A 13306-nucleotide genomic window follows, 5' to 3' on the forward strand; every position below is an offset into this window, starting at 1 on the left:
CTCGCATGCTAGCCGACTCAGCTCCCTCATCACATCATCAAGGAGATCCTCCGAAGCTGGTCTTGGCGGCTGTCGTTCTAGTCAGCAGCTCTCATGGTCATCCCGTCCACTAAGGGCTGGTCGTCGTCGCAAGAGCAACGAGATCCCACCACTGTCCAAGTGCTGGGCATGGACCAGTCTCGTGCAGGTGAAGCTTACTACACATCGGATGCATCTACATCCCAGATGCAGGGAGACTATGGTGTGACACGCGCCTACATTCCCTCGCACCATTCCACCGCCTCTCGTCTTCAGAAGCAGTCTTCTTTCAGCACGGGCGCTTCGCAGAGCTCTTCTGGCAGCGAAGCGCCCCATGAAGCTCCCTCGGCATCTCGGCGCTCCGCTGATCCGCATGACGCATCCACCTCAAGACTCGCTGGTCCTTCCGACACAGCTTCCTCGCGTCGAGCTCACCTTTCGCACGCTGATCGCGGCTTGAGCCACAAGGACTCATTCGGCGGTACTTATGCTTTCACCAGTGGCGCAGAGCTCAGCTCAGAATCAGCAGACGAGACATTCGTGTCTCCCTACCTTGGTAGCTCCCAACGTCTTGCCAACGTGAATGACGACAATCGCCCCACAGAAAGTCACTCTCGTGACGACTTTCTTTCACGTCCAACGCAACGACACAGAGACACCGCACGAATTGCAAACACGCCCGGCTCCTATCATTCGGCGGACGGCAGCGGCATTTCCGATCTCACCGAGCCCATCGAGATGCTAGGTCGAGCCTCAGCCTTCTCTGACTCCGCACCTTCTCACACATCGCGTTCGAAGTCTTCTGCACTGCCCGCTTCCCAGTCTCGCACCGCACTCTCCGCTGCGGCTGCTGCTGCGTCTCAGAGCGACAATGATCTGGCGGATGCCACCTTCGCAGCCAAGTTCGACCAGTCGTTGGCGCTAGACGCTACTGGCCGTCGGAGCAAACGCTTCGTTGAAGCAGACTCCTCAAGCGGTGAGCAGGATGAGCGAGGTCTCCCAAGAGCTGCTGCTGAGGCAAGCTCGCAGGTTAACAGCGCTACTCCCTCAGCAAACTCTCGGGACTTACGCCGATCTGAAGCAGCCTCGGATGATGCGAGCTTGGCGTTGGCAACACAGAGAAAGCAACAGTCAGCATCCACTTCAACCCCAACGTCGCAAGCTCGACGCGACAGAAGCGACAGGGACAAGTCCAGCAGCAGGAGACCGACGTCCAGCCGTCATCGCGAACCAGCTGCTTCCTCTGGATCAGCGCGCCCAGATGCAGCCAGCTCTGCGACTCGCTCTCTCAAAACATCTTATCGCACTTTGCCTCAGCTGCCTTCGGCCAGCAGCGTTCGACCTGCCCCTCCGCCTGCCATGTACTGGTCCAAAGCTCCCGTCCACGGCAGCGTGCCTCGCCGCAGTTTCCGCGCACACACTGCCAACCTATGCGACGAAGTGCTCTGGCTCTTTGGAGGATGCGACAACCGCGGCTGCTTTCGTGACCTTTGGTGCTTCGACACCGAGACCATGTGTTGGTCCAGACCCAAAGTCACGGGCGACATTCCTCCAGCACGTCGCGCACACTCAGCAACTATGGTCAACAAACGCCTATTTGTGTTTGCTGGTGGAGACGGCCCTCACTATTTCAACGACCTCTACATCTTCGACACCGTTTCCTTGAGATGGTCCAAACCTGAAGTCGGTGGCACAGCTCCCAGTCCAAGACGAGCACATACTTGCAACTACTACGAAGGTCAGCTCATCGTCTTTGGCGGAGGCAACGGCGTTGGAGCACTCAACGATGTCCACACACTTGACGTCAACGATCTCTCGCGACTCGAGTGGCGCAGGATGGAGTGCAGCGGCAAAGTACCCATTGGCCGTGGATACCACACCTCGAACCTGGTTGACGGGAAGCTCATCGTCATCGGTGGCAGCGATGGTCACATGTCGTTCAACGACATTCACATACTTCGACTCGAGACCCGCACCTGGTACCAGGTCAAGACGGACGAGATTCACAATCGCCTTGGCCACACTGCGACCCAAGTTGGCTCGTACCTCTTCATCTTTGGTGGCCACGACAGCAAGACGTACACTTCCGAGCTGCTGACGCTCAATCTCGTCAACTTGCAGTGGGAGCCGCGCAAAGTGTGTGGAAAGAAGCCGCAAGGGCGAGGCTATCACCAGGCTTGGCTTCGCGATTCGAGGCTGTTTGTGCACGGCGGATTCGATGGCAAGGATATCTTTGACGATCTGCACTTCCTCGACCTTGCTGCATGCGCTTATCTGCCGCAGATCACCAGCTTCAGCGTCGAGCTTGACGACGAAGTGTGATTCAAACAACGCTCTCGGTTCCTTGGACGGACGGCCGATGTATTCTGTTCTCCACTTTAATCCAACTCAAAGTCGTCGGCGGTCACGGCGATCAGCAACATCGGTGTCTCATTTGTGGCTGTGTCTCGCAACGGCCACTGGCGTTTACAATGCAAGGTCTCCTGTCTGCACCTTGCCAGCGCCCGGATCCGAACAATGAGGGCAACGGCGTGGGGCCGGGCCAGATCCGGCTGTAACCAGAATCGCTCCACCCCTTCATCTCTGGGGTGGGACATAGGCGGAGATGCGACGACCTCGAGATCGCTCAATCACTGGTGGGCGAGCAGGGACGTTGATCGCCGACTCTTTCGTATCGTCGGCAGCGAGTTCCGGCTTTGCAGACTTTGTTGCACGAGATCGGAAGCTTTCGCCGTCGTCGCACGTCGCCGTCAAGAAAGGCTGTAGTTGTGATCACGAACAACATGTCTAAGTGGAAGTAGCTGCAAACAGCGTCAGCCAGTCGCGACACACCGTGCACGCTGCAATTTGTCGAGTTGCTCGGGTGTCGCCAGCTGAGTGCTGAATTCGATGTCGGTGGGTTCAAATTTGCACGCCACCTCCTCCCACATCCATCAAGCTACAGACGGTCGCTTGTAGCATGACAGTGCGGTACGAATCAATCATCACTTCATCTCCTGTCGACGGTAAGCCCCGGGCGAGGAGCACGGCGGACTTTCAACGGCCACATGACCAGTTCTCAAAGCGACATTTCCAGTGCCAACATGCGGACGACCCTGGCTTCGAGGAGCGTGCTTCATCTCGCGTTGTCTCGTCCCACTTCAAGCCTCGCCCCTCGATCTCCCACCTTGGCGACCGCCTACGACGTATGAAGTGGGTAAGGAGCGATTCAACGCCTTGCCCACCTTGTCATCCCGAGATGGGAAAGTTGCCTCAACTCTCTTCATAGACGACAGCGAGTGCGGTCCGAAACTCTCATCCAGCGACACCGACAATTGGCCGAGGCAAATGAGATAGGGCGCACGACAACCGCTGCTGCGTGCAAGCTCTTCCTTCGGTGTCAATGGTGACGATCTCGAATCCCACGCCAGCTGCAGATGGTGGGCTCTGTCATTCCGTCTCGCAGGATGGACGTGCCTTCCCTGAATCAAGCTCTTCGCTTCCCACGGCATAAAAAGCGAGCAGTTGGCAGCCTCTCCCTTCACCTCCTCTCAACTCACTCTTCACACATCGCCTCTCTCTTGCATACCGACAAACACTTTCTTTCGGCACCTTCCTCACCCAACAGCCCTCAATCCTTCTGGCAAGCATTCGAGCTGTCCCCTCACATCTCCATCCGTCAAGATGAAGTTCCAAGCCTCCTTCGTGACGCTCCTTGTGGTCGTCAGCGCCGCCATCTCGGTTGCTGAGGCCCGTTCGCCCGTAACGGCCAACAAGCGCCCTTCCAACCTTAACCGTCGCGACGAGGCGATTGCTCTTCAGAAGCGCGCCAGCGGCTTTGGCGGTTTCGCCGGCCGCCTCTTCCGCCGCGACGGTGGCGATGACGGTGGAGACATCTCTTCGCCTCAGGGTAACGGCGACGACGGCGCTCAGCAACAGGGCTACGGCAAGCAAGGCTACGGCGGTGACGACGGTAGCCAGCCCGAGGGCTACGGCGACTCGTCGGCCCCTGGTCAGCCTGGTCAGGGCAAGGACGATGGTTCGCAGCAACAAGGCTACGGCGACTCATCGACCCCAGGTCAGCCCGACCAAGGCAAGGACAACGGTTCCCAGCAGCCTGATCAAGGCAAGGACGACGGGTCTCAAAAGCAAGGCTACGGTCAGCCTGACCAAGGCAAGGACAACGGCTCTCAGCAGCCCGACCAGGGCAAGGACGATGGCTCCTCGCAACAAGGCTATGGCGACTCGTCGGCCCCCGGCCAGCCCAAGAAGGACGACGGCTACGGCGCGCCTCCTTCTCAAAACGGCGGTCAGGCGCCCTCCGACCAGACCCCGCCCCAGCAGGGTTACGGCGGTCAGCCTGCACCTCCTCAGGGCGACTCGCAGCAGGGCAGTCAGGCTCCCCCTCCCTTTGGCCAGGACGACTCGTCGAAGGAGCAGGAGAAACAACAGAAGGAGCAGGAGAAGCAACAGAAGGAACAGGAGAAGCAGCAAAAGGAACAGGAGAAGCAGCAGAAGGAGCAGCAAAAGCAGCAGGAGAAGGACGCCAAGCGTCTCCAGAAGGAGCACGAGCGCGAGCAGAAGGACGCCGAGCGCGCCCAGAAGGAGTCGCAGCAGGGTGGTCAGGGTGGTGGTCAGCAGCCCGCTGCTCAGCCTGATCAGCCCGGCCAGCCTGACCAAGCTCTGCCCGACCAAGGTGCTCCTCAAGGTCAGCCCGACCAGGGTACTCCTCAAGGTCAGCCCGGCCAAGGTCAGCCTCCCGCCAACTCTGGCAACGGTGGTCAGCCTATCAGCCCCGACCAGTGGAAGCAGAGCCCCATCCCCGTCCCTTCAGGTCAAGATTCGGGTTCGGCCCCTGACAACTGCCCCAAGTTCCCCAAGCAGGGTGGCGGTGAGGCTGACAACGCGCCTTGCTTCGCCAAGGACGCCAAGCGCAAGGACATCTGCTCGGCTCTGAAGCAGTTCGGTGTCGACACCAAGGCCGTGGGCTGCTCGGACGACGAGTGCTCCGAGGACGCCAAGGACTACTCGAACCACGCCTGCGACAAGAAGAAGCAGTGCGACTTTGGCTGGGACAACAGCTGCGACTTCTACCTGCACATGGGCTTCAGCGACGTTTCGAAGTTCGGCTGCGGTGCTCAGAGCGCTCCCTCTAACGGCCCCAGCGGCGGTGATGCTGGCAACCAGCCTCAGCCCGGTGGCGGCGACGACAGCTCTGCCCCGGCCCCCGGTGACGACTGCGACAAGGACGCTGGCTCGCAGCCTCAGCCTGACAACGGCAGCCAACAGCCTCAGCCCGACAATGGTAGCCAGCAGCCTCAGCCTGGCCAAGACGGTGGTGACAACGGTGACGCGCAGCCTCAACCCGGTCAAGACGGTGGCGACAACGGCGACTCGCAGCCTCAGCCTGGTCAGGGCGCTAGCGGCGACGACTGCGACAAGGATGCCGGCGCTAACGGCGACCAGTCTGGCAAGGACGACCAGGGCAACTCGCCTGACGACTATGCTGGTAAGGGCGGCGACGACAGCACTCCTCCCTCCGACAACGGCGTCAACGGCAGCCAGTCTCCTCCTACCGACTACTCGAAGGGCGACAACGGCGACCAGTCTCCCCCTTCCGACAACGGCGACAACGGCAGCCAGTCGCCTCCTACCGACTACTCTCAGGGCGGCAACGGTGACCAGTCTCCTCCTCAGGGTGGCGACAATGGTGACGAGCAGGCTCCTGGCGACAACGGCGACCAGTCTCCTCCCACCGACTACGGCAACGGTGGCGACAACGGTTCGCAGCCTGCTCCCAAGCCCGATGACTGCGACAAGGACAAGTCGCAGCCTGGTGCTGACAACGGCGACTCGTCGCAGCCTGGCACCGACAACGGTAACTCGTCCAACCCTGGTGCTGACAACGGTGACTCGTCGAACCCGGGTCCTGACGACAAAGGCTCGGACAACGGCTCGTACAACCCCGGCTCGAACGGTGGCGACGCCGACAACAGCGGCAACGGTGGTGACGCTGGCGCTAAGCCTGACGACTGCGACAAGAACAAGGCGCAGCCCGGTGCCGGTGGTGACGACAGCTCAAACAGCCCTGGCTCCGATGACAACGGTGACGACTGGGCTCACACTGAAGGCGGCGCTGCTGCTGGTGCCGACCAAGCCCTCCCCTCCCCCGGCAAGGACGAGAAGAAGGGCTACGGCCAGAAGTAGGCGTCTCTCGTCATCATGCTGTCTAGATCATTCCTCGTTCTCCGCTCGTCTTGATCCGTCGTTGTCGGCACATCTCTCTGCTGTGCTCCAGTCATCGACCTTTTTATCACTTCACTCTCTTTCTCTCCCATCAAAATGGTCAGTTTTCATTCTCTCTTTTCAGATCGTGCCGGTCAAACGTGTGTGTGCTGTGTCTTTGAGAGTTGCTCACTGGAAGTGTGGCGTCGTACGAGCCGATCCCGGTCAACGTCTCCTCCAATCCCGTCCCCCACGATCGTAGTGCTCGTAATAGCCCTCATCACGGTGTCGACCCCGACGATAGGCATCATCGTCCCTTCGACGCGATCGATACTCCTGAGAATCCCTCCGATCCTCCGTCCTGGCTCGATAATGAGATGTCGACGACTGACCGCGTTCATTGGACATCTTGCGATCGTCAATCCGGTCCAACAACGAAGGCTGGTCGTCTTGGGTCCCCCAATCCTCCGTCTTCACGTCTCGGCGCGACTCGACCGCTGGTCGTCCTGCTTGACTACTGCCTTTGATCGCGATGCCCTTTTCGGTGGGCGAAGGAGGACCTGCGTCTTTGTGTTCGACTTTGACATCGGCGTCCCGGGCGTCCGCGCCAAACGCACGGACTGCACCTCGTCCGCGAACACGTCGAACGTCCTCAGAGTCGGCTCGCCTTTTGCCCTTGCCCAGCTCCGCGTTGGATGATGACGCCTCTTCTTGTGCCTTCAGCGGATTGACCCACTGCGGGAATGGCGGAGGTGGTATCAGCCACGTTGGGATGGGCTGCTCGGCGTCACTCCTGCGCGCGTCTCTGAGGCACCGTTGGCCCAGTCTGATCACAGAGCCCGCCGATTCGCGCACCTCCTCTGGGTACAGCTCCCTCTCTTCCACTTCGCGTGCGAGACCGATGATGTCCTTCACGCGGTCTTGAAAGTGACCGTCGATCCATGTTGGCCTTTCAATCGTAGACCTGCACTGGTCGAGCGCAGTGAGGAGGGCCTCGCTCGCAAGCATCGTATACGCCTTTCGAGCCCTTGTGACGGCAGGGCTACGATCTGCATCGCCAATACGAACACACGAGACGCCGTTAATCGGTACGTGGGTCTAGATCAAAGAGAGAAGGAGCATTGCTTCAGTAAGGGTGCCTGCACGTGGAACGAGACGTGTGATGACGAGATACTTACCATCAGCGCTCGAGCGATGATCTTCGAAATGTCTGAAGCAGTGCTGCCTCCGGCAAAAGCAAGCTCTGGTGGGCATTGCTTTGCGGTCGATGCCACTCGCGCTGCCAGATTCGATGCTGATCGGAACAAGACGAGCTTCTGTGCCGCGGAGAAGTGGTGTACGAGCGCTGCAGGCTCTTCGATCGCCCCTTCTTCGAGTGGCAGGTAGTAGAACAGATATGTGGTCGAAGCGTCGAGCTCGTTGAGGAAGATTTTGGCCTCGGAGAGCTTTTGAACAGCAGCCAGCTGGATCTGCTCCCCTCGACCGAGCATCGTGCGGTCGACTACTTGAAGGAGGCTGCTGAAAGTCTTCAAGCCGTCGGTGATGAGCGGAATCTTGCTAGACCCATCCCATTCTGCAAGCACATCGGTGAGAGCAGGTGAAAGCATAGAGCTCGTACCGCTCTGGTCGTCTTCGCTGCTGTGACCGGGAGGAACCGGGCTGAGGTTGTGTTTCACCATCAGGATCCAGCCGAGATTCCAGAGAACGGCAACGGCTGCTTCGCGAGCTGCCTCTCGGTCGGACTCTGAGAGCTCGTCATCAGGTCCAACCCAGATGCTCTGCAAGTCGTGAAGAAGGGAGACGACCTTCGGCAATGCAAACTTGGTCGCGAGCGGCAGAGTTTCTGCAAGGTGCTTCGCGAGAGCTGCCTCATGCGTAAGCTCGCCGACGATCGTGTCCACCACCTTCTGGCCCCAGTCAGACGCGAAGAAGTCGACAACTAGGCCACGCAGCTCCAGCTTATCGCCGAACATCAGATCGAAGCAGCTGGTCACACTGGCCTCGGGATAGTCGCTTTGCTGAGCCGATCGGAAATGCTTGAGGATGACCTCACGCACGAGGGTACGCTCGTCGTCGTCGTGATTCTGCATAAGTTCTACCAGAGCTGTGAGATTGCTCGTGAGGAGCGTAATATCGCGAGAGCTGAGCTCCAACAAGGCCCGATGGCCTTGCTTGCGGGTGCCCACGCTTTCGTCCTCGCAGATGTCGAAGACGATGTTCTGAACCCCGTTGCGAATTGTGGTAAGCTTTTCCTGCGCCGTAGGATGCGCTCGATTCGCAGCCATGCATTCGATCATGACGCAATAGTGTGACATGGCCGTGTGCATCGTTCTTGGCCGCATGGTGTTGAGGGTTTTGAGGCCCTGGTGCTCTTCGATCAGCTGCGTGATGAGCTTGGTGTCGACGCCCTCCCACTCTGGCGCTGGAACCGCGAGCTGCTGGTTCAGTCGTCCCTCGATCATGCGGAGCGTGTACTCGAGCTTGACCTCTTCTTGTGAGATGACTGGATAGCTTGGCGGCACGTCCAACACTAGAGCCGGTTGAGGCTCCCAGCCGTGGCTCGACGATGCTGAGGGACGCCTTGGATCACTGGTTGCTGGTCTGGCGTTGAAGCCGGGAGATGACGCTGGAAAAGGTGCAGAGTGCAAGACCTGCTGATCCTCGGCCCTAGATCTGCGACCGTCACTCTCGCGATGGACAGGAGGAGGATGACCGGGGGTGGGAGTTGAATGGGCTGCCCGTCCGTAGTGTGGCGGCGGTATCCGAGGCCTTGGATCGGCCATGGGTGGTCTGTTGTACTGAGAGGGTGGAAGCGCCTCCGTAGCCGGAGCAGAGCTGTCCCATCCATGATCAGGCGGAGGGGGAAGCGTCCTCGGATCGGACGGCGATGGAACAGCGCTCCCATGACCATAGCGTTGAGGAGGAGTAAGAGGTCTCCTGGGATCAGCCACGGGTGGACGGTGTCGTGGAAGCGCTTCCGATGCTGGACTGCAAGTGTCCCATGCATGGTTTGGCGGAGGTGGCAACGTCCTAGGCTCGGACGCCGAGGGTACAGCCCTCTGATACGGCTCGACCGGTCGCGAGGGAGCAGCTTGGCTGTCGGCACGAGGTCGTCGTCTGCCCCACCCATTATCTCGCTCGGGGTAGCCTTTAGGTCTTTGCACGTTGCTTAACGGGTCCAGCGGGTCCAGAGAATCGGGAGGTGCGTCGCCGAAGGGCTGCTGGTATCCTGATCGACCGTGGGAGCCTTGCTGACGTGACGGAGGGGAGTAGTGATCGCCGCGGTAGCTACTCATCGTTGATCGTGGAGCTGTCTGCTCGCTTGGCAGGCTGAAGGAATGGTTTTTGGACGAAGAAGGGTGTGAAGATGATCGTCGTTTGCACGCGAGGATAGCGAGATGAACGTGGGGTGAACTGGAGACGCGAGGTAATGAAGAGCCAAGGTCTCAGATCAGAGTGGCTGAAGGAACATGCGACAGAATGAGAGCTGAGAGGAAAGGAAGCAGTGCAGAGCGCCAATCGAGCAACAGTCTATCCAGACTGGCGTAGAGTGCTGCCAGAGCTGCTGCATTCAGAAGACCTCTGTCACTTCGCGTCGTTGCCACTCAGCAGTCACGCGAGCGAAACAAAGGAAGCTGAGCTCGATTTTGGTTGCTGCGCCAAACTCTAAATCACTTCCCTTTCTTCCTGTTGCTTTGGATGCGTATTCGACCCACATGGTTTCAAAGTGTCCATCTCATTTGAACCTTGTATCGGCAGTTGCGAAAGCAGAGACTCAGCGCTGAAGTGTCCCTTTCTAAAGCGTCATTTGCAAAGGGAGAGTCTAGAATTACAAAGGTGCAGGCAAAGCGGCGAGGCGGCCCGTGCGAAACCCACCACGCAGGCAAACGCACAGACAGCAGCAAAGCCCAAGCAGTGGCTTGTCAGCCTCTGATCAAGACGAGCACACAGCCGAGGTGAGGCGCTGCAGAATCGCTACGAATTGGAAGCGCCGTGCTGGTTCTGACCGTGGCCGCTGATGCTGTTGAACGAAGGGCTCGTCGGATCGTAGCTGTCCTGCTGGGGTGTCGAAGGCGCTGCTGCGCTATTGGAGGGTGCGGCGCCGTACGCAGCTGGGCTTGCATAGCCGCCGTTTCCGTATGCGTACGCTTGAGCTGAGGTTGCATAGTAGCCCTGATTGCTGTGGCCTGCAGTGTTGCTTGCGTTGCTCGGAGCTCCATAGTATTGCTGCTGATCCGTGTAGCCTGGGTAGTGCGAGCCAGGATACGCTTGCGCGCTCCAGGTGTTGCCAGCATTGCCTTGACCTCCAGACGCATTCGGGGGAGCGCCATATCCTGCATGGCCGCCACCGTAGCCTCCGTAAGACTGATGGCTCATCGAGCCTGGCGTCATGTGAATAGGTGCTGCCTGATACGATTGCTGCCCGTTCCACGCGTGCGTTGGACGTGCTGATGTCGCTGCTGGGCCGTACGAGGGCTGCCAGTGACCAGCATACGCCGGATTGTAGTGACCGCCCCCTTGAACCGCCACCGGTCCTCCCGCTGCTGAGCCGTACGCAGGAGTTCGCGCTGCGCCATAATGAGGCTGTCCTGCAGGAGGAGCCGACATATTTGGTAAGCCAGCGTGCCAGGCAGGCGAGCCCTGGTGGTGGTTGGGAGCGCCAGGATTGGCAGACGGGCCTTTCCTCATCGAAGGTGGACGATAAGCCTGCGGTGGTGACTGGGCTCCGTATGGCGACACGGCTGCGTTAGTCCTGGGGGGCGACGAAGCGGATGACGCTGCTGTCGCCGCAGCTGCTGCGTCAACAGGCTTGGCAGGCAGACTGCTGGCTGCTGCGCTGGTCATCCTGCTGTGACCGAATCCACTGACAGAGCTGTCTGTGCTTCCCATTCTCGATCTTGAAGCGCTACCCGAATGCTGTTCGGTGACAGCAGCTCCGTTGCCCAGCTCGTACGAGGGTCGATGCGCGGACATCGATGCGTCAGAAGCAAAAGCTGGCTTGGAGGGCAGTCCAGCCGATGGCCTTGGTGGCAAAGAGGCGATTCCTTGCGGCGAACCGGCGCCTGATGGGACAGATCTTGCTGGGGCTGGTGGCAACGGCAAGTTTGGTCCGCCGATACTGCGCCTTGGCAAAGATGCTGGTCCATGGCCATTCGGTCGCGCAGCGGCGCCATTTGAGCCGGGACCAACATGTCCAGGCCTTTGACCAAGGGACCCATTTGCAGGGTGTCTTGGCGCATTGTTCGGTGGCTGATCCGCTCCGTGCTGCTTTTGACGTTTGTTTCCTCGAGCAGAAGGCGCAGACAGAGGGTTGCCCTGATCATCGACGTGGCCAGAGCGTATGGCTTTCGCACGGCGCTTGGCTTCCGCCTCCTGCTCGTCATCGGAATAGTCGATCTCGTCTTCGGCCACCTCTTCGTCCCACATGTTGCTCGCGTCGCTTCCTTTCATCTGTCGAAGCAGCTGCGTCAAGACGTACGTGCTCTGACTGGGAAGGTAGAAGACCGTCTCGCCAGGTTTGACCAGCTCGCGGTCGATCGCCGCTGCCGAAGCGAAGCGGATCGAGTACATAGGGTTGTGAATCGACCCAAAAGTCTCGAACACGAGACCGAGCACTTTGCCGTCCTCGAAGCAGAGCAAGCTACCCGTGTCGAGTACGCTGTACTCGCCTTGACGCTCTCCCTGACGGCCTGTGCTATCGATGGGGACGGAGGCGCCGCTGGCGGACGCACCATCGGCTTGCTTGTTTTGGTGAACATCCTGTTCCACCACGACAACACTGTCTACGATGGAGTGCACCTTGCCGAGCTTGCGTAGAGTCAGCTTCTCCGCTTCTGAGAGCTCTTGTGTTGCTGGCTGGTCCACCTGCGGAGCGAGAATCTCGTTCTTGGTGACTGGCGCTGTGCTGCCACTCGGTCCGCCCCCTTCTTCATCGTCATCGTCATCGGCTGCCAGGGCGACGGCTGCCTTGACATTGTCGTCGTCATCATCGTCATCATCGGATGAATCGCTGCTCGAAGATCCCGAATCGGAGCTGGACTCGTCATCGCTATCGTCAGCGTCGCCAGCGTCGTCACCGTCGGCAAGCGGCTTTGCATCTGCCACCGCGCTGACCTGCTCGGAACTTGTCGCTGTCGGTGAGTTGACCGCAGAGTCGGCTTTCGGCCGGCGTGAAACGAGCCCAGAGATGGAAGAAAGGGCTTTCTGCAGCAACGTCTTGGTCTCTGGGTGCTGGCTCTGTTCGGCGGCTGCTTTCACCTCATCGATTCCAGTGCTTGACTGGACGAGTTTTTCGAGCTCATCCTCTGCCTTGCGCTTTTCTCCGCGCTGTTCCTGTGGTGCTGACGGGTCCTCTGCGATCTCGTCATCGCCAAAGCCTGGTGGTAACGCTTCGCGCTGCTGTCCCGAGGATGCTCTTGCTTGAGCCACAAGCTCTCGCAGTGCTTGCATCGAAGAAGCAGCGTCTTGGGCAGCTCCAGTACTGACGATGTGTTCCATATCGGGAGGAACAAAGTCGGTATCATCCTCCTCTACTGTGGTGGATTCTTCTGTTGCTTTCGTTGTGGCCGCTGCTGGTGTTTCGACATTCTCGAAGGATGGCCCTGATGGCGGAACTGATGCATCTGTGCTGGCCTCCGCAGCAGCTTCTGTTATCAAGGCTGCATCAATCGGCACAGTGGATTCTACTGTGGTTGTTGGAATCTCGGTGGAAGTGGATAGCGATGGATTTGTGGGTACCTCTGCGTCTGCTCCGGTTACTGGCGGGGCGGGGCTGGGTATAGAGTCATGTTGGGATGAGACGCTGCTGACGGCCTGTGGCTCGAGTGACGGTCCTGAATCCTCTGCCATCTTGTGCAGACCTTTGCTGTCGACTGCTTTGTGTCCGGGGAAGGTGATGAAGGACTGAAAGAAGGGAGAGTGTCTCACGGCTGGTGGAAGAAGAGCGAGCCAAATTTTGTGCTTGACCTCATCCACTTTCAAAAAATTCCACTTTTCAGGGTCTGATTTCCCGAACCTCGGAAGACGGGGCAGCCTTGCTGAGCATCCACGCAGCCGCGTGCTCAAGCCCACCGACCCCACGAGC

At 59.3% G+C, this 13306-nt stretch overlaps 4 protein-coding genes across 4 annotated transcripts; 2 read left to right on the forward strand and 2 right to left on the reverse strand.

Moving 5' to 3' along the window:
- Positions 1-93: 93 nt before the first annotated feature.
- PSEUBRA_005787 (Kelch repeat type 1) lies at positions 94-2340 on the forward strand (the record flags this gene model as incomplete). The annotated part of the gene is made up of 1 exon (XM_016439198.2): positions 94-2340. One exon carries the CDS (start codon positions 94-96, stop codon positions 2338-2340), a length of 2247 nt encoding a protein of 748 aa, XP_016289975.2.
- A 1341-nt stretch (positions 2341-3681) lies between these two features.
- On the forward strand, positions 3682-6204 carry PSEUBRA_005788 (uncharacterized protein; the record flags this gene model as incomplete). Its single annotated transcript, XM_059465607.1, has 1 exon — positions 3682-6204. The coding sequence occupies one exon, from the start codon at positions 3682-3684 to the stop codon at positions 6202-6204; it is 2523 nt and encodes an 840-aa protein (XP_059320347.1).
- A 243-nt stretch (positions 6205-6447) lies between these two features.
- Positions 6448-9518, reverse strand: PSEUBRA_005789 (uncharacterized protein; the record flags this gene model as incomplete). Its single annotated transcript, XM_059465608.1, has 2 exons — positions 6448-7320; positions 7401-9518. 2 exons carry the CDS (start codon positions 9516-9518, stop codon positions 6448-6450), a joined length of 2991 nt encoding a protein of 996 aa, XP_059321673.1.
- Positions 9519-10197: 679 nt separating this feature from the next.
- On the reverse strand, positions 10198-13071 carry PSEUBRA_005790 (H/ACA ribonucleoprotein complex, subunit Gar1/Naf1; the record flags this gene model as incomplete). Its single annotated transcript, XM_059465609.1, has 1 exon — positions 10198-13071. The coding sequence occupies one exon, from the start codon at positions 13069-13071 to the stop codon at positions 10198-10200; it is 2874 nt and encodes a 957-aa protein (XP_059320348.1).
- Between the last annotated feature and the right edge of the window lie 235 nt (positions 13072-13306).

The sequence above is a fragment of the Kalmanozyma brasiliensis genome, assembly GCF_000497045.1.
Source record: "Kalmanozyma brasiliensis GHG001 unplaced genomic scaffold PSEUBRA_SCAF7, whole genome shotgun sequence".
In the NCBI taxonomy this organism is placed as follows: Eukaryota; Fungi; Basidiomycota; class Ustilaginomycetes; order Ustilaginales; genus Kalmanozyma; species Kalmanozyma brasiliensis.